The sequence below is a fragment of the Balaenoptera ricei genome, chromosome 1, assembly GCF_028023285.1.
Source record: "Balaenoptera ricei isolate mBalRic1 chromosome 1, mBalRic1.hap2, whole genome shotgun sequence".
Classification (NCBI taxonomy): domain Eukaryota; kingdom Metazoa; phylum Chordata; class Mammalia; order Artiodactyla; family Balaenopteridae; genus Balaenoptera; species Balaenoptera ricei.
Genome location: NC_082639.1, coordinates 110,940,127 through 110,962,535, shown reverse-complemented (window position 1 = coordinate 110,962,535; position 22,409 = coordinate 110,940,127). Strand labels below are relative to the sequence as shown.

General features: G+C 43.8%; 2 protein-coding genes across 3 annotated transcripts; both read right to left on the bottom strand.

Annotated features, from left to right (window-relative positions):
• Positions 1-1,194: 1,194 nt before the first annotated feature.
• On the bottom strand, positions 1,195-1,536 carry SPRR1B (small proline rich protein 1B). 2 transcript variants are annotated; one of them, XM_059901726.1, is made up of 2 exons: positions 1,357-1,536; positions 1,195-1,299 (listed from the first exon to the last, which is right to left on the bottom strand). In XM_059901726.1, the coding sequence occupies exons 1-2, from the start codon at positions 1,534-1,536 to the stop codon at positions 1,195-1,197; spliced, it is 285 nt and encodes a 94-aa protein (XP_059757709.1). The 2 variants fall into 2 exon arrangements, with proteins under 2 accessions (XP_059757709.1, XP_059757707.1); XM_059901724.1 differs by having other exon boundaries at positions 1,195-1,536.
• A 14,183-nt stretch (positions 1,537-15,719) lies between these two features.
• On the bottom strand, positions 15,720-15,962 carry SPRR4 (small proline rich protein 4). Its single transcript, XM_059901718.1, has one exon. The coding sequence runs from the start codon at positions 15,960-15,962 to the stop codon at positions 15,720-15,722; it is 243 nt and encodes an 80-aa protein (XP_059757701.1).
• Positions 15,963-22,409: the final 6,447 nt, after the last annotated feature.

Sequence of the window (22,409 nt, the reverse complement as noted above, 5' to 3'; positions counted from 1 at the left end):
TTACTTTCATGTTCTACTGTGAGAGGTACCGTGTGTGTGTGTGTGTGTGTGTGTGTGTAGAAAGAAAGGGAGAGAGAGACGGAGAGAGAGAGAAGGTGCATGTGTGCCTCTGTGTCAGTGCGTATTTGTGTGAGTGTATTTTCATATGGGAGAGGGGGTGAAGATCACCCTCTCAGGCTCCTCCTAGGGCACACACTGTGGATGCTACTCTCCTTCCTGCTACAGCATTGGGGTCTTCATATTGGGGATTCAGTGAAAGAAAAAAAAAAAGACTAAGTTGATTGAATCAGTGTGTGTGTGTGTGTGTGTGTTTTGTAATTTTGGGGATCTGTGTGTATGTCTCTCTGTGTGTGAGTGTATGGGTAGGTATGTGTTTGTGGATGTAGATGTGTGTGTCTCTGTCTGTGAGTGTGAGTGTTTAAGAGCTTGGCTCCATGTGTTGGGGCATCAGGAACGGAGGATGAGTGAAGAATAGATAATCATGTTGGAACAGGAATAATAATAATAATAATAAAGAAATAAGAACAGAATAAGGCAATTTGGGTGCATGGACTCAGAGTCAGAGATGGCATGAAGCAGCCACCATCTACACTCAGATATGAAGAATATACTCAAGGGCAAGAAGACAGCCTTGCTCTAGCTCAGGCTGCTCAAAGTAACAGGCTCTGATGGCCTTGCCTGCTTTCCCAGTGCCAACCCAGCAATGCCTGTGAGTACAACCATCATACACACACACACAAACACACACACACGTTCCTAGTGCTGAGATCAGGCACTTTCTGATTGCAGCCCTCACAACCAGCCCTCACTGTGTGCCGTTCCTGCTTCAGGTGAAAGAAACTTGAAGAAAGCTGAGTAGGCCAATGACGCACATAGTCAGCTATGGAGTTAAAAGTGATTTAATGGGGGCAGAGCAGGAAAGATTCACTTGATTCCCCTGACCCCAATATCCCTCTTCAGATGAGCCCTGAGCAGCCAGAAGACTAGCTCAGCCAATGAGCCTTTCAGCCTTATTCAAAGGCTCAGGAGCCCTCCAGACTGAGTGTGAGGAAAACTTTTTTAGAGGGTGCAAAGAGGGAGGGGTTATGACTCAGGGTGACAGCACGTTAATTGCAAATGGGATGCAGAAGTAGAATGGGAGAGGAGATTCAGCATCTGGTGGTTGGCTCCTCAAAGGCTTGGCTGTGGACCACATTACTTCTGCTTGGTCTTCTGCTGAGCCGGCCCTGGCATAACTGGTGAAGGACATGGCTCTGGAACTTTGGGGTGGCTGGGCTCTGGAACTTTGGGGTGGCCAGGCTCTGGAACTTTGGGGTGGCTGGGCTCTGGAACTTTGGGGTGGCCGGGCTCTGGAACCTTGGGTTGGCATGGCTCAGGAAACTTGGGGTGACAGGGCTCTGGCACTTTGGTGTGGCATGTCTCCTTGGTTTCAGGGACACATGGTTCCTGGGGTGGAGGCTGGCAGGGCTGTTTCACCTGCTGCTGCTGAGGCTCGTGGGGTGGGATGCAGGGCTGCTTCTGCTGGTAGGAACTCATGCTTCAAAGTAGGCTGGACCTAGATACAGAAAAGCTGACTCAATGATTTGATTAAACAGAGAAGAAACCAAGTTAAATACCAAATAGATTTCATTTCAGTTCCCTTTAGATGAGAGAGCCTCTCCTCCCCCCTAGCTATACATGAGAGTTAAAATATGCTTTGAAATTTCAGGGTCATTTCAAGAGGAGGAGCTTAAAGACAATTCATTCTGTTCCGTTTCAGTGGGATTCATTGGCTCATTCCTTGGCTCTGTTTCTTCCCAGACATGTCGTATCCCTCACTGACATGTACCCAAGATCACATATTAAGTCTTTTGAAAAGTGATAATGTAGAAACAACCACAGCATACACACCCCTAGTACCACACAGAGCACCCTGCGACTTATAGGATGACTCTACGTGAATCTGAGCTCCTACGACTTCACTCTGGCCTTTGCGTTCACCGTCCTCTCTGTAATGCTTCCCTTCCTATCTCTGTCTAAATACTCCTCCATCATAGCTCACTCATGTGCCATCACTGAGAGCTCTTCTTGAGCAGAGCTCCCCCAAACTGTCACCACCCTTACCTGCACCCCCCTACACCTGTCTTACCTACTTTGCATTTCATCTATGTGTGTGTACATGCGTTATCTTCCCTGCTAGGTTGTAAGTTTGTTGAGTAAGTTCTGTGACCATCTGATTCCTCCACAGTGCCTAGCATCATGTCTTAAATATAATAAATGCTGAGTAGAGGTACATCTTATGAATTAAAATTTTTATAATAAGTTATCATAAACAGAGAGAATAATGGTGTTGCTGAGTGTTTCCTGAGTCTGAGTTCTAGTTGTAACACTGTTACCAATTTACTATGGGAACTTGCACAGATCTGTCCCCTTCCCTGACTCCTAGTTCCACAGCTGTCCACTGAGGTGGCTGGCTTCACCAGCTCTAAGGTCCCTTCAAGACCAAACTGTATTTCATTTAAAATAAAGATGTCCCAATATTCTCTCTCTCCAATTAATACCCTGTTTCAGGGTATTATTAATTATTAATGGCCCTTACTCATCTTTGCCTTTGTCCATTTTCCAACAGTGAAAAAATAAAAATTTCAAATGAATTCCAATCAGAGACTCATCTGGTACACAGAGAAGAATCGGTTGTCTGGTTGCTACTGTCTGATGTGAAGTCAACAACCAGCAGGCTTTTTATACAATGAATGAGCTCTGCCTCAAGGAAATACAATCACCCAGGGTCCCTCTGTTTTCATTCCTTATCTGTCAAACATGATTCACCCTATTCCTCTCAATTACCAGTTGGCTCAGCTTTTGTGATGAAAACCACCCACTTGGCTGTCTGACAATGATGTCGCTTGGGCCTGATTCCCACTGCCACCCTCTCCCTTAGACCCAAATATAGGGTTTGTGTTGGGGGATGGGTGAGCCATAGGGTTCCTGGAGGGTTTAATGAGTTAACTCTGGAGGGAGAGCTGAGTCCTTCTATGGTCTTGCCACTTTCCTGCTCTCTTTTTCCTTGAGATGGTTGTTTGTTCCTCAAGTTCTGTGGGATGAATACATTTGAGCACATGAATAAGTGGGAAGGGAAGGGGAGCAGAGGAGCTGAGGTGGGCACGAGTTGTCTGCCTTATAAAGGCAGGTGCTAGAGATCATGGAATTGACTGATTATAGACTCCTTGTCTGGAATATCCTAGGCCCTTATATCAATTCCTGCCATCTTTCTCCTAATTCCACTGAACTATACACATTTGGAATTACTTAATTATCACTCCCCCACCAACACCACGCCTCTCTGACTGGTTGCTAATCTGAGTAAACCTGCTTTGCTTTCACCAACCACACCCTCACCCCTCTCCTTCTTCAGAGATTTTCAAGAGCTAATTCCTCTTCTGGGATAAACTTTTCCCTCCACTCCACCCAGCCTTCTGGTCATGGCCCTTCCCTCTTTCCTAACCCAACCCTCTCTTCTCACCCTCACCTGAAAACCTGGAAGGCTTTTCTAACCACCTTCACCCCAAGCCCATCCAAGGAGCCCTCAGGGATGAATCCTCCCCCACCTCTTGCCCACTTCCAACTCCAGACCCAACACCTGAGGATCTTGCTGGCTGCAATGTTTTTCTTCTCTCTCTCGCTCTGTATATTTTGGGAGCTTTCTGAGCATCAGAGCTGTGTCTGCTCAAAACAGTGGTGTTCCCATGGTAATATTTGTATCCTCATTCATTCAACAAACATTAATCAAGTCCTTAATATACACCAGTCAAATCTCATTCTAGGAGCTATCCCAGTACGAAGACCCCTTCCCCTCAGCAGAGTAGGAACTCCCTAGGGCAAGGTACACAGCCTAGTTCACAGTCACTAGTTTGATGGATCTCAGAGACCCTTGCTCAGTCCACACTCCTCAAGTGATAACTGAGTTTGAGGACACGAGAGGTGAAATAACTCACCCAAGATCAAACAATAGACCCCATGAGAAAAGGATTTCTAGACAGAAATCCTATGTTCACCTTTGTCCTAACCCACCCTTGCTCCTAATGCCTACAGAGGAAATTAAGTCCAGGAAGGAAAATGATTAAAGGTGGAAAGGGGCAGCTCAGCCTTCCTGGCTTGGAGCTCGGCCCACTCACAGGCCTGGGAAAGCATTGTGTGAGTGGCAATGTGAGGTCAGAAAGAGCCCTGCCTTTTGGGTAAGCCCTTAATATTTGCTAAGATGAATCCCCTTAGGTAAGAATAAAGCTGCTTAATGTTTGAGGTGGCTCTGGGGATAAATAGAAGGTATTTCCAGCACTGCTGAAAATAGAAGGGGACATGAGTTAGCATACATGGAAGTAAAGGACTCATTTAGTTTATCATCACTCAGTGGACAAGGGTCTGAGAGAGGAAGGGAAAGGCTGAAATGCTAAAATGCTTGTTTTGAACCAGATTGCTTTCACTCTGGAGGAAGTCCAGGGTGACATAGTGACAGAGCCTTGGTACCTTGAGCAGTAATAGCATTCAGGATGGCAGAAGGTGAGTAGCCTCTGAGCACCTGCCCAGGTACACATTCCCTCCATGATGGTTGGATCCTGAAGAGTCTCCTTGCCATGGACTTTTCTGGGGATGTAAGAATAGGGATCACCTGAGTCCTTACACTGACATTTTCCTCTGATCAACAACATGAAACTGAAGTCACTGCTTCAGAGTTGTCCTCAAAACACAATATGTTACTAGGTGTGGCTTTGGAAAATCCTGATCACCCTTAAAACCCAGGTGTGTGGATAGTTCCTCCTTCCCCTGCCCCCAGACACATACCTAAATATTTATAGAGCACCTGCTGGTTCCACAGGTGGTCACCTCTTATGACCTTGAGTCCTGGATGAGCCTCCCACTGTGTCCTTATAGCCATTGGTCCACATCCATCCTTACATGGCACCTGGTATGTAGTAGTTGCTCAGTGCTTGGCAATTGTAGAATAACTGACTGAATGAATGAATGAATGGGTGAATGAATGGCATTATTTGATTTCTGAGAATTCTCTCTCTTTTGGGAGGAGTTTAGAGGAAGAGTAAGGGCTCAGCAAAGGACAGACAGCTTCTGCTGCCTTCTCCACCCAATGTTCATTGTCAGTCAATTTAATGACTCGCCTCCCTCTGGGCTACTACTAGCACCATGACCACAGCTGAGCTCCAAGCCTCTTGCCTCAGTTTAGCTCCCCTCTGGGCTGGGACCAGGTCCCTCTCTTCACCCAAACTCCCTCTCAAAAGCCCCTGACAGAGGCAGCTCTGGGCAGAACCTGCTGCTGCATCTGGTAGGATTCTCAGCCTCAAGGAACCTGCTTCCTCCTCTCTGTCCTGTGGTGTCACCCAGCTTGTCTCAGGCCCTGTAGGATCTGAACTTAGCTCTGAAGCTGGGGTACTCTGTGCCCTCCCAGGGCCTTGGCCCTGGATGCAAAGGAATTTCCCTGTCACACAGTACCTCGCCCTGGCCAGACTCTCCTGCCTGCCTCGACTTGTGCTTCCTGTACCCCACCCCACACTGTTCTGGATCCCAATTCTGGAATTTTCCTTTGACCCCTGACATCATTCTCCCCATTTGTTCATCTGAACCTCACCCAATGGGTGGTGTTAAATATGCTCTCCTTTTCAGAGAAACTCTGTTTCTTCACCATCAGGGTTCAGTTAGCAGGTGAATCTGGCCCCACAAACTCCTCACATAAAGAAAGGGGAAACTGGGTGGCTTCTGATGGTAAGTACGTCTCCCAGAATTTCTCAACCTTTCACAGAATCCCCTTTTGTTAAAACACAGGAGGCTGCTGCTCTTCCCCAGTCAAAACGTGGCTCCTCTCTGGACCAGCTGGGGGATCTTCCCTCCACTAGCTCTGAGTGTGCCTGAGGTTCATCACTCATGTACAGAGCAGGGAAGAGGGAGCCCTGAGCCTATGAACACAGTGGTCATGCCCTTCCTTTTCTGACTTAGGACACTCCCTCCTCCTTTACTTCTCCAAGTCCCAGAGCATGCAGAGACTGCCACACTGAATGCAAAAGCCAGTCATTTTACCATAGGAACCCATATTTAATATATGGTAACATCTGGAAACAAGTGAGAGTTTTACCGTCACCCTCCCCCCTGACCACTGTGAGGAGCTCAGGAGACCAGAATGTTGGCTGCACATTTCACGCTAGGATGGTTAAAGGAAAACAAAGTCTCTATAACACACATTGTCCCCCATCTGAAAACGAGGAGGAGAAAAAGAAGAAACACCAGATCCCAGGTGTTTAGAAGCCTCCTGAACACTTTGACACAGCAAGCAGGAGAAGCGATATTTGCCAGCATGGATGCTGAGGTGGAGAGAGCACTGAAGTCTTAGCTCTGGAGAGCATCTACCCAACCCTGTCCTCGGGGGCAAGAGACAAAAGGGGTAGAGAAGGAACTCAGTCCAGGCTTCACAGCTTCTTTTTTTTTTTTTAATTGGAGTGAAATTGATTTAAAATGTTCTGTTAGAGGAGCTTCAAGATGGCGGAAGAGCAAGACGCGGAGATCACCTTCCTCCCCACAAATACATCAGAAATACATCTATATGTGGAACAGCTCCTATAGAACACCTACTGAACTTTGGCAGAAGACCTCAGACCTCCCAAAAGGCAAGAAACTCCCCACGTACCTGGGTAGGGTAAAAGAAAAAAAGAAATAACAGAGACAAAAGAATAGGGATGAGACCTGCACCACTGGGAGGGAGCTGTGAAGGAGGAAAGGTTTCCATACACTAGGAAGTGCCTTCACGGGTGGAGACTGCGGATGGCAGAGGGGGGAAGCTTTGGAGCCACAGAGCAGAGCGCAGAAACAGGGGTGCAGAGGGCAAAGCAGAGAGATTCCCACACAGAAGATCAGTGCCGACCAGCACTCACCAGCCCGAGAGGCTTGTCTGCTCACCCGCTGGGGCGGGTGGGGGCTGGGAGCTGAGGCTCAGGCTTCGGTTGGATCCCAGGGAGAGGACTGGGGTTGGCTGCGTGAACACAGCCTGAAAGGGTTAGTGCACCACAGCTAGCCGGGAGAGAGTCCAGGAAAATGTCTGGAGCTGCGGAAGAGAGAAGAGACTTGTCCTTCCCTCTTTGTTTCTTGGTGCGCGAGGAGAGGGGATTAAGAGTGCCACTTAAAGGAGCTCCACAGACGGACGCGAGCCACGGCTGTCAGTGCGGACCCCAGAGATGGCCATGGGACGCTAAGGCTGCTGCTGCAGCCACCAAGAAGCCTGTGTGCAAGCACAGGTCACTCTCCACACCTCCTCTCCCAGGAGTCTGTGCAGCGTGCCACAAGCAGGGTGCCGTGATCTAGGGAAAACTTCCCCGGAAGAACGCATGGCGCACCTCAGGCTGGTGCAACATCATGATGGCCTCTGCCGCCGCAACGTCAGGGCAGCCTCTGCCACTGCAGTCTCGCCCCACATCCGTATTCCTCCCCCCCCCCCCCGGCCTGAGTGAGCCAGAGCCCCCGAATCAGCTGCTCCTTTAACTCCATCCTGTCTGAGAGAAGAACAGACGCCCTCAGGCGACCTACACGCAGAGGCGGGTCCAAATCCAAAGTTGATCCCCGGGAGCTGTGGGAACAAAGAAGAAAAAGGGAAATTTCTCCCAGCAGCCTCAGGAGCAGCAGATTAAATCTCCACAATCAACTTGATGTACCCTGCATCTGTGGAATACCTGAATAGACAACGAATCATCCCAAATTGGGGAGGTGGACTTTGGGAGCGAAGATATATATATTTTTTTCTCTTTTTCTCTTTTTGTGAGTGTGTATGTGTATGCTTCTGTGTGTGATTTTGTCAGTGTAGTATTGCTTTTACCATTTGTCCTAGGGTTCTATCTGTCCGTTTTTTTTTGTTTTTCTTTTACTTTAAAAATTTTTTTCTTAATAATTTTTTATTTTAATAACTTTTTATTTTATTTTATTTTATTTTAGTTATCTTCTTTCTTTCTATTTTTTATCACTTTTACTCTGATCTGTGTGGATGAAAGGCATCCAGCCAGGCATCAGGGCTGTGCCTCTGAGGTGGGAGAACCAACTTCAGGACACTGGTCCAAAAGAGACCTCCCAGCTCCATGTAATATCAAACGGCAAAAATCCTCCAGAGATCTCCATCTCACGCCAAGACCCAGCTTCACTCAAAGACCAGCAAGCTACAGTGCTGGACACCCTATGCCAAACAACTAGCAAGAAAGTAACACAAACCCATCCATTAGCAGAGAGACTGCCTAAAATCATAATAAGGCCACAGACACCCCAAAACACACCACCAGACGTGGTCCTGCCCACCAGAAAGACAAGATCCAGCCTCATCCACAAGAACACAGGCACTAGTCCCCTCCACCAGGAAGCCTACACAACCCACTAGACCAACCTTAGCCACTGGGGACAGACACCAAAAACAACAGGAATGACGAACCTGCAGCCTGTGAAAAGGAGACCCCAAACACAGTAAGTTAAGCAAAATGAGAAGACAGAAAAACACACAGCAGATGAAGGAGCAAGGTAAAAACCCAACAGACCTAACAAATGAAGAGGAAATAGGCAGTCTACCTGAAAAAGAATTCAGAATAATGATAGTAAAGATGATCCAAAATCTTGGAAATAGAATGGAAAAAATAAAAGAAACGTTTAACAAGGACCTAGAAGAACTAAAGAGCAAACAAACAGAGATGAACAGCACAATAAATGAAATTAAAAATTCTCTAGAAGGGATCAAGAGCAAAATAACTGAGGCAGAAGAACGGATAAGTGACATGGAAGATAAAATAGTGGAAATAACTACTGCAGAGCAGAATAAAGAAAAAAGAATGAAAAGAACTGAGGAAAGTCTCAGAGACCTCCAGGACAACATTAAATGCACCAACATTCAAATTATAGGGGTCCAAGAAGAAGAAGAGAAAACGAAAGGGACTGAGAAAATATTGGAAGGATTATAGTTGAAAACTTCCCTAAGATGGGAAAGGAAATAGTTAATCAAGTCCAGGAAGCACAGAGGGTCTATACAGGATAAATCCAAGGAGAAACACACCAAAACACATATTAATCAAACTAGCAAAAATTAAATACAAAGAAAAATTTTAAAAGCAGCAAGGGAAAAACAACAAATAACACACAAGAGAATCCCCTTAAGGTTAACAGCTAATCTTTCAGCAGAAACTCTTCAAGCCAAAAGGGAGTGGCAGGATATATTTAAAGTGATGAAGAAGAACCTACAACCAAGATTACTCTACCCAGCAAGGATCTTATTCAGATTTGATGGAGAAATTAAAAGCTTTAAAGACAAGCAAAAGCTAAGAGAATTCAGCACCACCAAAGAAGTTTCACAACAAATGCTAAAGGAACTTTTCTAGGCAGGAAACACAACAGAAGGAAAAGACCTACAATAACAAACCCAAAACGATTAAGAAAATGGGAAAAGGAACATACATATCGATAATTACCATAATGTAAATGGATTAAGTGTTCCAACCAAAAGACATAGACTTGCTGTATGGATACAAAGACAAGACCCATATATATGCTGTCTACAAGAGAACCACTTCAGACCTAGGGACACATACAGACTGAAAGTGAGGGGATGGAAAAAGGTATTCCATGCAAATGGAAATCAAGAGAAAGCTGGAGTAGCAATTCTCACAGCAGACACTATAGACTTTAAAATAAAGACTATTAAAAGAGACAAAGAAGAACACTACATAATGATCAAGGGATCAATCAAAGAAGAAGATATAACAATTGTAAATATTTATACACCCAACATAGGAGCACCTCAATACATAAGGCAAATACTAACAGCCATAAAAGGGGAAATCGACAAACACAATCATAGTAGGGAACTTTAACACCCCACTTTCACCAATGGACAGATCATCCAAAATGAAAATAAATAAGGAAACACAAGCTTTATATGATACATTAAACAAGATGGACTTAATTGATATTTATAGGACATTCCATCTAAAAACAATAGAATACACATTCTTCTCAAGTGCTCATGGAATATTTTCCAGGATAGATCATACCTTGGGTCAAAAACCAAGCCTTGGTAAATTTAAGAAAATTGAAATTGTATCAAGTATCTTTTCCGACCACAACGTTATGAGACTAGATATCAATTACAGGAAAAAAATCTGTGAAAAATACAAGGACATGGAGGCTAAGCAATACACTACTTAATAACCAGGAGATCCCTGAAGAAATCAAAGAGGAAATCAAAAAATACCTAGAAACAGATGACAATGAAAACGCAATGAACCAAAACCTATGGGATGGAGCAAAAGCAGTTCTAAGAGGGAAGTTGATAGCAATAAAATCCTACGTTAAGAAACAAGAAACATCTCAAATAAACAACCTAACCTTACACCTAAAGCAATTAGAGAAAGAGGAACAAAAAAACCCCAAAGTTTGCAGAAGGAAAGAAATCATAAAGATCAGAGCAGAAATAAATGAAAAAGAAATGAAGGAAATGATAGCAAAGATCAATAAAACTAAAAGCTGGTTCTTTGAGAAGATAAACAAAATTGATAAACCATTAGCCAGACTCATCAAGAAAAAAAGGGAGAAGACTCAAATCAATAGAATTAGAAATGAAAAAGGAGAAGTAACAACTGACACTGCAGAAATACAAAGGATCATGAGACATTACTACAAGCAACTATACGCCAATAAAATGGACAACCTGGAAGAAATGGACACATTCTTAGAAATGCACACCTTCCGAGAGTGAACCAGGAAGAAATAGAAAATATGAACAGATCAATCACAAGCACTGAAATTGAAACTGTGATTTAAAATCTTCCAACAATCAAAAGCCCAGGACCAGATGGATTCACAGGCGAATGCTATCAAACATTTAGAGAAGAGCTAACACCTATCCTTCTCAAACTCTTCCAAAATATAGCAGAGGGAGGAACACTCCCAAACTCATTCTACGAGGCCACCATCACCCTGATATCAAAACCAGACAGAGATGTCACAAAGAAAGAAAACTACAGGCCAATATCACTGAAGAACATAGATGCAAATATCCTCAACAAAATACTAGCAAACAGAATCCAACAGCACATTAAAAGGATCATACACCATGATCAAGTGGGGTTTATCCCAGGAATGCAAGGATTCTTCAATATACACAAATAAATCAATGTGATACACCATATAGGCAAATTGAAGGAGAAAAACCATATGATCATCTCAATCGATGCAGACAAAGCTTTTGACAAAATTCAACACCGATTTATGTTAAAAACACTGCAGAAAGTAGGCATAGAAGGAACATTCCTCAACATAATAATGGCCATATATGACAAACCCACAGCCAACATCGTCCTCAATGGTGAAAAACTGAAACCATCTCCACCAAGATGAGGAACAAGACAAGGTTGCCCACTCTCACCACTATTATTCAACATAGTTTTGGAAGTGTTAGCCACAGCAATCAGAGAAGACAAAGAAATAAAAGGAATCCAAATCGGAAAAGAAGAAGTAAAGCTGTCACTGTTTGCAGATGACATGATACTATATATAGAGAATCCTAAAGATGCTACCAGAAAACTCCTAGAGCTAATCAATGAATTTGGTAAAGTAGCAGGATACAAAAGTAATGCACAGAAATCTCTTGCATTTCTATACACTAATGATGAAAAATCTGAAAGTGAAATCAAGAAAACACTCCCGTTTACCATTGCAACAAAAAGAATAAAATATCTAGGAATAAACCTACCTAAGAGGACAAGAGACCTGTATGCAGAAAATTAGAAGACACTGATGAAAGAAATTAAAGATGATACAAATAGATGGAGAGATATACCATGTTCCTGGATTGGAAGAATCAACATTGTGAAAATGACTCTACTACCCAAAGCAATCTACAGATTCAATGCAATCCCTATCAAACTACCACTGGCATTTTTCACAGAACTAGAACAAGAAATTTCACAATTTGTATGGAAACACAAAAGACCCCGAATAGCCAAAGCAATCTTGAGAACGAAAAATGGAGCTGGGGGAATCAGGCTCCCTGACTTCAGACTATATTACAAAGCTACAGTAATCAAGACAGTTTGGTACTGGCACAAAAACAGAAATATAGATCAATGGAACAGGACAGAAAGCCCAGAGATAAACCCACACACATGTGGTCACCTTATCTTTGATAAAGGAGGCAAGCATATACAGTGGAGAAAAGACAGCCTCTTCAATAAGTGGTGCTGGGAAAATTGGACAGATACATGTAAAAGTATGAAATTAGAACACTCCCTGACACCATGCACAAAAATAAACTCAAAATGGATTAAAGACCTAAGTGTAAGACCAGACACTATCAAACTCTTAGAGGAAAACATAGGCAGAACACTCTATGACATACATCACAGCAAGATTCTTTTGGACCCAGCTCCCAGGGAAATGGAAATAAGAACACAAATAAACAAATGGGACCTAATGAAACTTAAAAGCTTTTGCACAGCAAAGGAAACCATAAACAAGACCAAAAGACAACCATCAGAATGGGAGAAAATATTTGCAAATGAAGCAACTGACAAAGGATTAATCTCCAAGATTTACAAGCAGCTCATGCAGCTCAATAACAAAAAAATGAACAACCCAATCCAAAAATGGGCAGAAGACCTAAATAGACATTTCTCCAAAGAAGATATACAGATGGCCTACAGACACATGAAAGAATGCTCAACATCATTAATCATTAGAGAAATGCAAATCAAAACTACAATGAGATATCATCTCACACCGGTCAGAATGGCCATCATCAAAAAATCTAGAAACAATAAATGCTGGAGAGGGTGTGGAGGAAAGGGAACTCTCTTGCACTGTTGGTGGGAATGTAAATTGATACAGCCACTATGGAGAACAGTATGGAGGTTCCTTAAAAAACTACAAATAGAACTACCATACGATCCAGCAATCCCACTACTGGGCATATACCCTGAGAAAACCATAGTTCAAAAAGAGTCATGTACCAAAATGTTCATTGCAGCTCTATTTACAATAGCCAGGACATGGAAGCAACCTAAGTGTCCATCAACAGATGAATGGATAAAGAAGATGTGGCACATATATACAATGGAATATTACTCAGCCATAAAAAGGAACGAAACTGAGTTATTTGTAGTGAGGTGAATGGACCTAGAGACTGTCATACAGAGTGAAGTAAGTCAGAAAGAGAAAAACAAATACAGTATGCTAACACATATATACGGAATCTAAGGAAAAAAAAAAAAAAAAAGGCCATGAAGAACCTAGTGGCAAGACGGGAATAAAGACACAGACCTACTAGAGAATGGACTTGAGGATATGGGGAGGGGGTGGGGTGAGATGTGACAGGGTGAGAGAGTGTCATGGACATATATACACTACCAAATGTAAAATAGATAGCTAGTGGGAAGCAGCTGCATAGCACAGGGAGATCAGATCGGTGCTTTGTGACCACCTAGAGGGGTGGGATGGGGAGGGTGGGAGGGAGGGAGATGCAAGAGGGAAGAGATATGGGAACATATTGTATATGTATAACTGATTAACTTTGTTATAAAGCAGGAGCTAACACACCATTGTAAGGCAATTATACTTCAATAAAGATGTTTAAAAAAAAAAAAAAAAAGAAAAGAAAAAAAAAAAAGCCGTGGCCCAGGATTGTGGCTTATATAACATCTTCAGCAAAAAATGATACATTTGTAGAGAAATGACAGGACCAAAGAAAGCAATTTTAGGCTTCCAAGGGCAGTAAACTGTGGGAAGGTAAATAAATGGGTGGGAACTAATGGAGGAAATTTGGTTTGCAGATTCCTCTGGTGCCATCTCTGGTCTCACGAGATTCTGTCTCTAGTAAAAGAATTTATATGCTGCTTTTAGGCCAAAAGGGGGGAATTTTTCTGTGTTTGCTGTTTCTTAATTGCCTTCAGTTAAAAATAATTTTTATGTCAAAGAGGCATATTTAAGGTGATATATTCTGATTTCCTTCAGTGGATTAGAGGTCCATGCTTCCCACCTCCAAGAAGCTTCTAGGAGGGCCAAATTATAACCTTTGGAGTCCCAAAGTACTAAAAACTATAGCTTTCTGCCTTCCTCCCTCACCTGCCCATTCAAAATAAATCTTTATTTTTCAAAATCACCTAAAATGCACAGTTGTGTCTTCTTTTCAGATTTTCTGGTTATACAGTCTGAAGTTGTTCACGAAGTCTGACCTTCTTTTATTTATTCATTCTCTCATTTTCTGGGCTTTGCCTGGAACACATGGATCTTACATATTAGAAGATCAGTAGATCTCATGGGAGAAGAGAGTGTGGGGTAGGGAACAGGACTCACAAAAAAATGCAAAAGCCTGCCTCCCCCAGTCGATGGATCCATCCAATTTTAGGGCAGGAAAAAGGCATACAGCCCAACTTTTCATTTTATGGACAAAGGACTGAGGTGAAGGGACTTGCTCAAGATGATAGATCTATTTAGTGGAAGAGCTGGAACTAGAACCCACATCTCTTCTTTCCTGGTTCAGAGTGATCGCCAGGCTGGGAAAGAGACAATTTACAATTAGCATGGATTCCTGAGCCAGTAAAGAGACTTCCATATGGACACTCTCTAAGCAGAGGAGTGTCCTTAGGCTAATGTTTTAGAGCAACATTCCTCAGATGTAAACAATGATAATAAGACCAATAAGACCAATCATTTATTGAGCATATACTATATCTAGCCAATTTATAAGCACAATGGAAAACTATTCTCTTGCTAGAACCTGCTAAATATTAGATGGGTGAGTGAATGAATTAATGTGAGTTAATTAATAAATGAATGGACAATAAATAAATAAATGCATGAAAAATTCATTTGCACATGTTCTTAGAAGCGCTTTGTAGTACTCATGTCATTTATGTATGTTTTGTCTGCTTTTTCAGAATGACAACTTCCAAGAGGCAAAAACCACATTCATCAAGTATGTTGGGGGTTTCTAATTGTAAGAGCAAAATTTTCCACCATTTGTCTTTCCTTAAATACAATTAGCTGGCAAGAGTGTCCCAAACTCTTTCCAACTAGTCCCTGGGCTTTCTCTCCCCCTCCTTTACCCAAGATGTGTCAGGATCTGACATCTTTCATCATTAGTTACTAGAGAGCAACTATGCCCCTGAGGATGCACTGATGAGCATGTGTGTACTCACAAACTCACTTCCCCCAAATATCCCCTCTGAACCAATGAATGCATTGCAGACTGGGGCCAGGACACAGACAATGACATGAAGCACAGATTTATTAGAGGAAGAAATAGGAGGGAAGCTCAGGATGGGGAGCTGGGGTAGGGAATGATGCAGAACCTGTGCTTTAGCCTCTGGTCTCCCCATAAGTCAAGGTGGAAGCCCAGAAGAAGCCCAGATTATTTTCTTGCTTTGGGACATGGATGGTGCCATAGCTGTGGCCAAACTGGAGGCTGGAGAGGCTGAGGTCTCACTCATGTTCACCTAGGAGAGCATCAGAGTTGGGTAGAGAACAAGACTGGGAACAAGGGGGTGTGTGGGATAAAGGGCTCAGTGGGAAGAAATCCTGACAATGCTTCATTGGACCCTGGGTAGGAGGAGGTGGGAGAGGAGAGCAAATCCTGGAGCTGGGGGTGGAGGGAGGAGAAGCAGGAGGAAAAGAAAGCTGCATCTGGTAGCCTGGATGGAAGGCAGGTGTATCTTGGTCTATCCTTACTTCTGTTTACTCTTGGGGGCTTGCTGGGCTGAGGGACACTTCTGCTGGGCTGGTATGGGTGTGCCCTTGGGTGGGCATTGCTTCTTGGCCTGGGGAGCATATGGATCCTTGGTTTTGGGTACACATGTCTCCTGACATTTGACAGGGGGTGGCTGACAGAGCTGCTTCACCTGCTGCTGCTGGGCCACCTGAGGTGGACACTGGTGCTCTTGCTGCTGCTGCTGTTGCCAGGAAGACATTGCTGCAGGAACAGGTGAGCCTGGAAGAAACCCAGGCAAGGCCACAATGAGACCAGCTCCCTGCATCTCTTCTCCCTTCTGACTCCTGAAGAGTGTTTTCTCCACCAGCCAAGGGTGTGGTAAATGATTAATAGCTTCAAGTTGACTACTGGATTGACTCACACACACCCATTGCAATCTTCCTCTCTTTCTTCCTTTATCTCTGCTGCCCTGATTTCCTATCTTCCTTCATCTTCCTGTAGACTCCTGACCCAATTGAATACATAATTTATTTCTTAGACTTAACAGGAAATATGTTGGGCTGCTAAGCTGAGGATTAAAAGGTGGCCCAGATATTTTACTAGATCAAGACATGAGATCTTCGCCGATGGGTTGGCAATGCTAACTGTCTACATTGGGAAGTTCAGACAATGAGTGTGGGTAAGGATGTAAAGGCATGAGGAAGAGGGCAGGAGCAGATTCTGTCTTAGAGGGAAGAATCATGATGTGTAAGTGATGGGGCTGGAGTAAACCTGTTCTGGGAACTCAGAGGCCTGAATTCCAATCCTGGCTCTATCCCTGACTTATTATGGGATGCAAAGGCAAGTCATTTAATGTAGTTGGGGGGATAGTGGTTCTAGCCCTCCATGGAAAATGGGGGAATTGAAGACCAAAGAGATCACTGGAGGTAAGGGATTATAGGAGGATGTTTCACCAAGAGGAAAGAGCATTGGCCAAGAAGGCACAGGTGTGGGTTCTAGATCCAACCCTGCCACTCACCGGCCAGGCTCATCTCTGGGAAATCTGCCTCTTCTGGACCTCCATGCCCTTGTTTGGAGGATACTGATCTGGAAGGTCTCTGAGGCCCTCCCAGCTCTGACATGTGTGCCTGGTTTTCTTTGTAGGCACGTTCCTGATCTTCTAAGCTCATGCCTATAAATGGAAAGTATAGTTTCTAGGTGGCAATCATGATAGAGAGGCATGGGAGCTGCATAGCGTAAAATACAATATTCAATATACCAGTTTCTGTAAATCTAAAAGCAAAGTTTGAGAGAGCTTGCTAGTAGGGTTGAAAAGACAGAAAGGGCATGAGAAAGTTTTGGAGGAGGCTACAAAATGCTGCAGCTCTGAATATCTTCCGTCAATGAGAAAAATCCTCTTGCCAGGGAATTAAACCCAGAATCAGGAAATTAGTCAGACCTAGCATTGGTGCGGAACAGAGATTGAATTTCCTAAGTAACAATTAGCGTGACATTTCTTTAATTGTCATGAGGCTTACGTTACTTCTCTGGTTACCCAAGAATAGGAGAGGAGCTTGGCCTAGTGGCTCAAGACAGTTCAAGGAGGAGGAAAGGGCCCAGCAGATCACAGGAGACGAATCCATTACCACTTACCAGAGGTGCAAGACGGACCCTAAGAGAGGCAGCTGAACACAGGTCCACATCAGTTACTCCTGGGAACCTTTTAAAGGGGCCTCAACCTCCCCCAGGCACCTGAGGGTCACCTGACGTGGCCCTCATTATCACCTTCCAGGGAAGTCCTCACCCACTTCTCCTACCTGCACTTCCTCCATGACTTGCTTTCCTGGCCTGTTTTGATGAAAACCACCTACCAGATATTCCAGCAATCTGGGTCCCTGACTACCTGAGCTGACTTCATCCACCTAGGTGTCTGCTCAAACTCAAGGACTCAAAGTCTTTTAAAAATAGAACATATCTGAAGCTCTGTTTGTAGACTGAGAGTTATAAGAAACATGGAGGAAGGAAGAGGAAAAGGGGGAAGGAATATGGGCTGGGAGCACTTCCAACAAAAATAGGATATTAATGGTGGTGAAAGAGGGTGGGATAGAATTTGGTCTCTGTGGTAGAGTTTCCAGATAAAATATAGGGCAACTAGCTAAATTTGAATTTCAGATAAACAGAATTTTCAGTATAAGTATGTCCCAAATACTGCAGGAGACATACTAAAAAATTTCTTGTTGTTTATCTGAAATTCAAATGTAACTGGGCAGGCTGTATTTTGGTTTGCTAAATCTGCCAACTTTACTCAAGGACTTATTCAGATGGGAGGAAGGAGCCCTGGTCCTCCCTCCACTTGACCTCCTAGCCCCTGGGGTAGGGAAACATGGTATTCTGGGAGGCTGGTTCATTTTTGGACCACTGTCCCAAACCTCAGGATCCAGCTGACTAGAGGCCATTGGCGCACTGATTTCTACCATTATCAGAGCAAAGCGTAAGACTGCCTGAGAAGTGATAGAAATACCTAAAAGAACCTTCACAGCATTTTCCATACCCCTTGTCTTATTTAAGCATCATGGCAATTCTGTCAGGTTGTGCAAATCTGGTTTTATAGTCTAAAAATTTAGATCCAAAGAAGTTCACTGACTTGCTCAACAACATGTAGCTAGCAGTGGTGGAGCTGGTGAGGGGCCTGGCCCAGGGCTTGTTTCCACTGCATCACAGTAAAATGGACAGCGTCCCCACCATGGACAAGTGACTGTCACTGGGTGGGTACCATTACTAATGATCTTTTCTGAGCTTCCTGTCATCTATAGACTGAACAATGATCATTTTTCAGGGTTAGCCTCACTTAAAAGGTAATCCTTTCCTTAATTTCTTGTGCAGGCCGGGCCTCCTCTTCCACCTCTTCCCAAGCCTAGCAACTTTAAGAATGTAACATTCTGTGTTCCAGATTCCAGGTCCTGCATTCCATCTTCAAGACAAACACCTTCTCCACCTATGCCCCTCTCCCCTGTTCCCACTCCACTATGCTCATCCTGATGCAAATTCTCCAAAAGGGAAGCATGGGACAGGATGGATTTGGTGTGGACACAGATCAAGGTATTCTCCCTCACCTGGCACCTAGAAGGCATCAGTGTACGTGTGCTGCTCACGACGGGGTGGATTGTGCCACCTGTCTGTCACCCACACAGCTTCTCTGGAATACACGTTACTTTTTATTTTTCCCAGTCTGCTCATTGGCCTCTTACTTTGTCCATCAACAACTCCTGCTTAGTTTGGAGAACTCTATCTAGTGATAAACCTTGTCTTATACAACAGTTATCATCTCAGAGGATACTCCATGGGTGGCCTTTATAGAGAACATGGCTGGAGTTGAGGTGGCAGTGTCCTCTAGGTCATAAATCTCCAAGAGTCATTCAGGCTCATATGCACCTAACATGTTAAACTTTTCAAAACTCTGGCACTCAACTTCCCTCTTGGCCACAATGTCCTCATTTTATAGAGGGAGAAACTGAAACTTGGAATGAGGACATGCTTGACCCAAGGTCACACAGGGTTAATGTCAAAGCCAGAGTTGGATCACAGGTCTTCTGACTTCATAGCAATTTTCAGTCAGGTGAAGTGCCTGCGTCACTGGGCTGCTTCCTACCAGGGGCTACATTAATGACAAAATTAGGAAGCTGGTTCTGGTGGTCTCCACCTCTTGTACCATTCCCCTATACTTTTTCCTCCCTGGCACACACCAGGCTCTCTTTCCCACCAAGCCTGTCAACCCTTCTTCCTCTGAGACCCTAACTCATCCCTCTCCCCTACACTGCCAGGCACAGGTGCATTTTTATTAGTCATTAAACCTTATAAAGCATCTCTGTATACAGTTTTCACAATTCTCTACGAAGAAAGCTAACTGTATTATTAATGTTATAGATGACAAAAGTGTGGCTCTGATGATAGCTGGATCTGGAATCCAGAAAGGATGGCCCACCCAAGTCTCTGAAATCTGTAATGGCTTGTTGCCAGGCACCCCAGATGGCTGGGGGATTGTTCTTTCAAAGGAGGGGAGACTTCCTGGCACCCCTCAGATCACCCCCATGTAAACAACTCCTCCAGGTGAGGTGGGCCCTGAGAAGCTATGTGGAATGACGACTCTGTAGTGCCTGCTCCCACCCGCACCTCCCCAGGCTGGCCACAGGACTGTCGCCTGGTTGATCATGAGTCCTGCATCTGTTCTCTCATCTCAAAGGACCATACTGTATTGAAATCAGGAAGCCAGCCTCTGCATCTTGCCTCTCTATGGAGCAGACACCTGAGAGCACGTATGCACCTGTGACTCCATCAGGGAGGGGAGGGCACAGGCAAGAGTCATTTCTGAAGGTGAGTCAAAGCTTGAGAAACCCCAGCCCCACCCTGCAGACAAACAATGGGGTGACCGGGCAGCAGAGACATGACACTGGGAGGGGACCATGCCAGAGACAATGCTAATCATCCAACTCTCCATCTAGACACATTTTCATGAGGGTGCTTTTGTCTCTGGGCTTTGGGGGAAAAGAAGGGTTGTTGATGCCTCCATCTGGAGACACATGGAACATATTTATCACGTTATTTCCAAAAATGAAACAAAGTAAATCAAAAAGGAGAGCTCTGGGTTACTCATGAGAGGCTTTTAGGAGGGGAGGACTGTCCTTGTATAGAGGACAGAGGAGGTTTGGGGCTGCCAGCATTCCTGTATTTTAGCTGCTAATCCAGTAAAATAAAAACTTAAAACCGAGCAAATTGCATCTTATTTTAAAAATCATAATCATATGATATTTGCTTTATCTTAATTTCTGCTTGATACTTAACCAGCAGTCATGGCTTAGAACATTTCAGTTTCGAGTTTACCACTGCTAATTACTTAACAATCTGTCAACAAACACTTTAGAAGATGCTACTTAAAGAGAACTTGTGGCCTTTTTTTCTAATGTGGGAAATCCATTTGCAACATGAATCATCTCCCCCTTTAATTTATCGATTTGCAAATAAGATGCTCAGATCCTAATGTGAGATGTTCTGTATCATAGTATTAAAAGCAGTCCCCATGGAGAGAGAAGAGTGAGAGGATGAGTCTCGAGAAAAGTGTGATTAGTTTATCTCCTCCCTCCACCCCTTGTCCCCCTATGATATGTTTCTAGAAGACCCTCCACTGTCCTAGGAGTTATGTAAAGGGGAAAATAAAGTCCTGGACCCGGTGAGAGGATAGTTCTAATGGAATACCAATGGACTCATCTGTGGAAGTTGAAGACTGGCTGTGGAAGGGGAGGGGGTGCGTTGGCAAAGCATCCATCTCTGGGAAGAGTGCCAATGTCTGCCTCTTGGGAGTCGAGTGGTGACAAAGCACTAGTCACCTTCTCCTTGGATGTGACACAGTGTCCTTAGAGACATAGGGAAGGAGCCAAGGGAGTAAAGAGATAGCTCTACTGATACTTGCCCCTCACTGCCTGTGAGATGTTGGGCACATCCCTTAACCTGTCTGGGACTCAACATTTTTGTTCTCCAATATGAGGCCATTGGCTAAAATTTCCTCTAAGGTCCCATTAAGGGCTAAGATCTTGTAAACATACGATTAGGTCTGGGAAAGCAACCGCATTTCATCCCTTCAAAATCAATAGTGAATTGAGAGCACTGAGGCTGAGTTTTGGCTCGACTGGAAAGAGTGTGGATATTGATTAGAGATGTCTGCTATGAGAGGTAGAAGTAGCCACATGTGCAGGCAGTCACATCCCTGGCTTAGCCTAAAGCAGGGAGTGGTATGCTAGGATTTATGAGTGAGAATAATTGAAGCACTTGAAGAAGGAGAGAAGATATGAACTGTTTAAAAATCCTGCACAAGCTGACACCACCTAGAATTCCCATCTGAGCTCCCACCTTTCCTTAACACAGCTGTTAAGGGGATTGCTGTTTCCAAAACTCGCCTCATGCTTTCTTGCCTCAAACCATTTGATCTGTGATGGCACTACATTCTCAAACGTCCCAGTGAAATTCAAGGTAATCTCTAAGAACAATTTAAAATGTTTCTGAAGTTGAGCAGGACCCTGCTGGGCCTTCCCTGGTATGAAAGCCCTTCCATGTTCCTAGTTTCTTGTTTGCAGAAAAAGGTTTTAGTCTTCTAGGGGCCTCTCCTGAGTCACAAAAGCCTGACTCAAGAATTAATGATTGAAAGGATGTAGACATGTAGTGAAAAAATAGCAATTGGACCAGAAGAACTGGTTACAATTTACACAGTAAATCAGTCATATAGCAGTCACAGAATCTTTAGTTTCTCCCTGAAGTACATAGATAACAGTATCTGAGACATATTCCTGTGTTCTTTTGCAGGTATCGTAACCACCGCTAGAGGGAAAAAGCTAACTGCATGATGACCAGATGACCATGACATAAGCTGCTCCATCTTGAGCAGTACTGAATCTATGGTTTGCACAATTCCAGGAACTGGCCTCAATAAAATGGGAACAAATTGACCCTGGAAATGAAGATTAACTGTGCTTAAAACAATGAAGATGACACTGACCAGACCAGTTTCAAGATGATTGTCAGAGCCGACTGTGCTGTTCTGCATGTAGCTCTCACCTGCACATCCTTGAAGCTTTCCTTTATTTTTATTTATTTTTAAATTTAATTTTATTTTTTATTTTATTTATTTTTTATACAGCAGGTTCTTATTAGTTATCTATTTTATACATACTAGTGTATA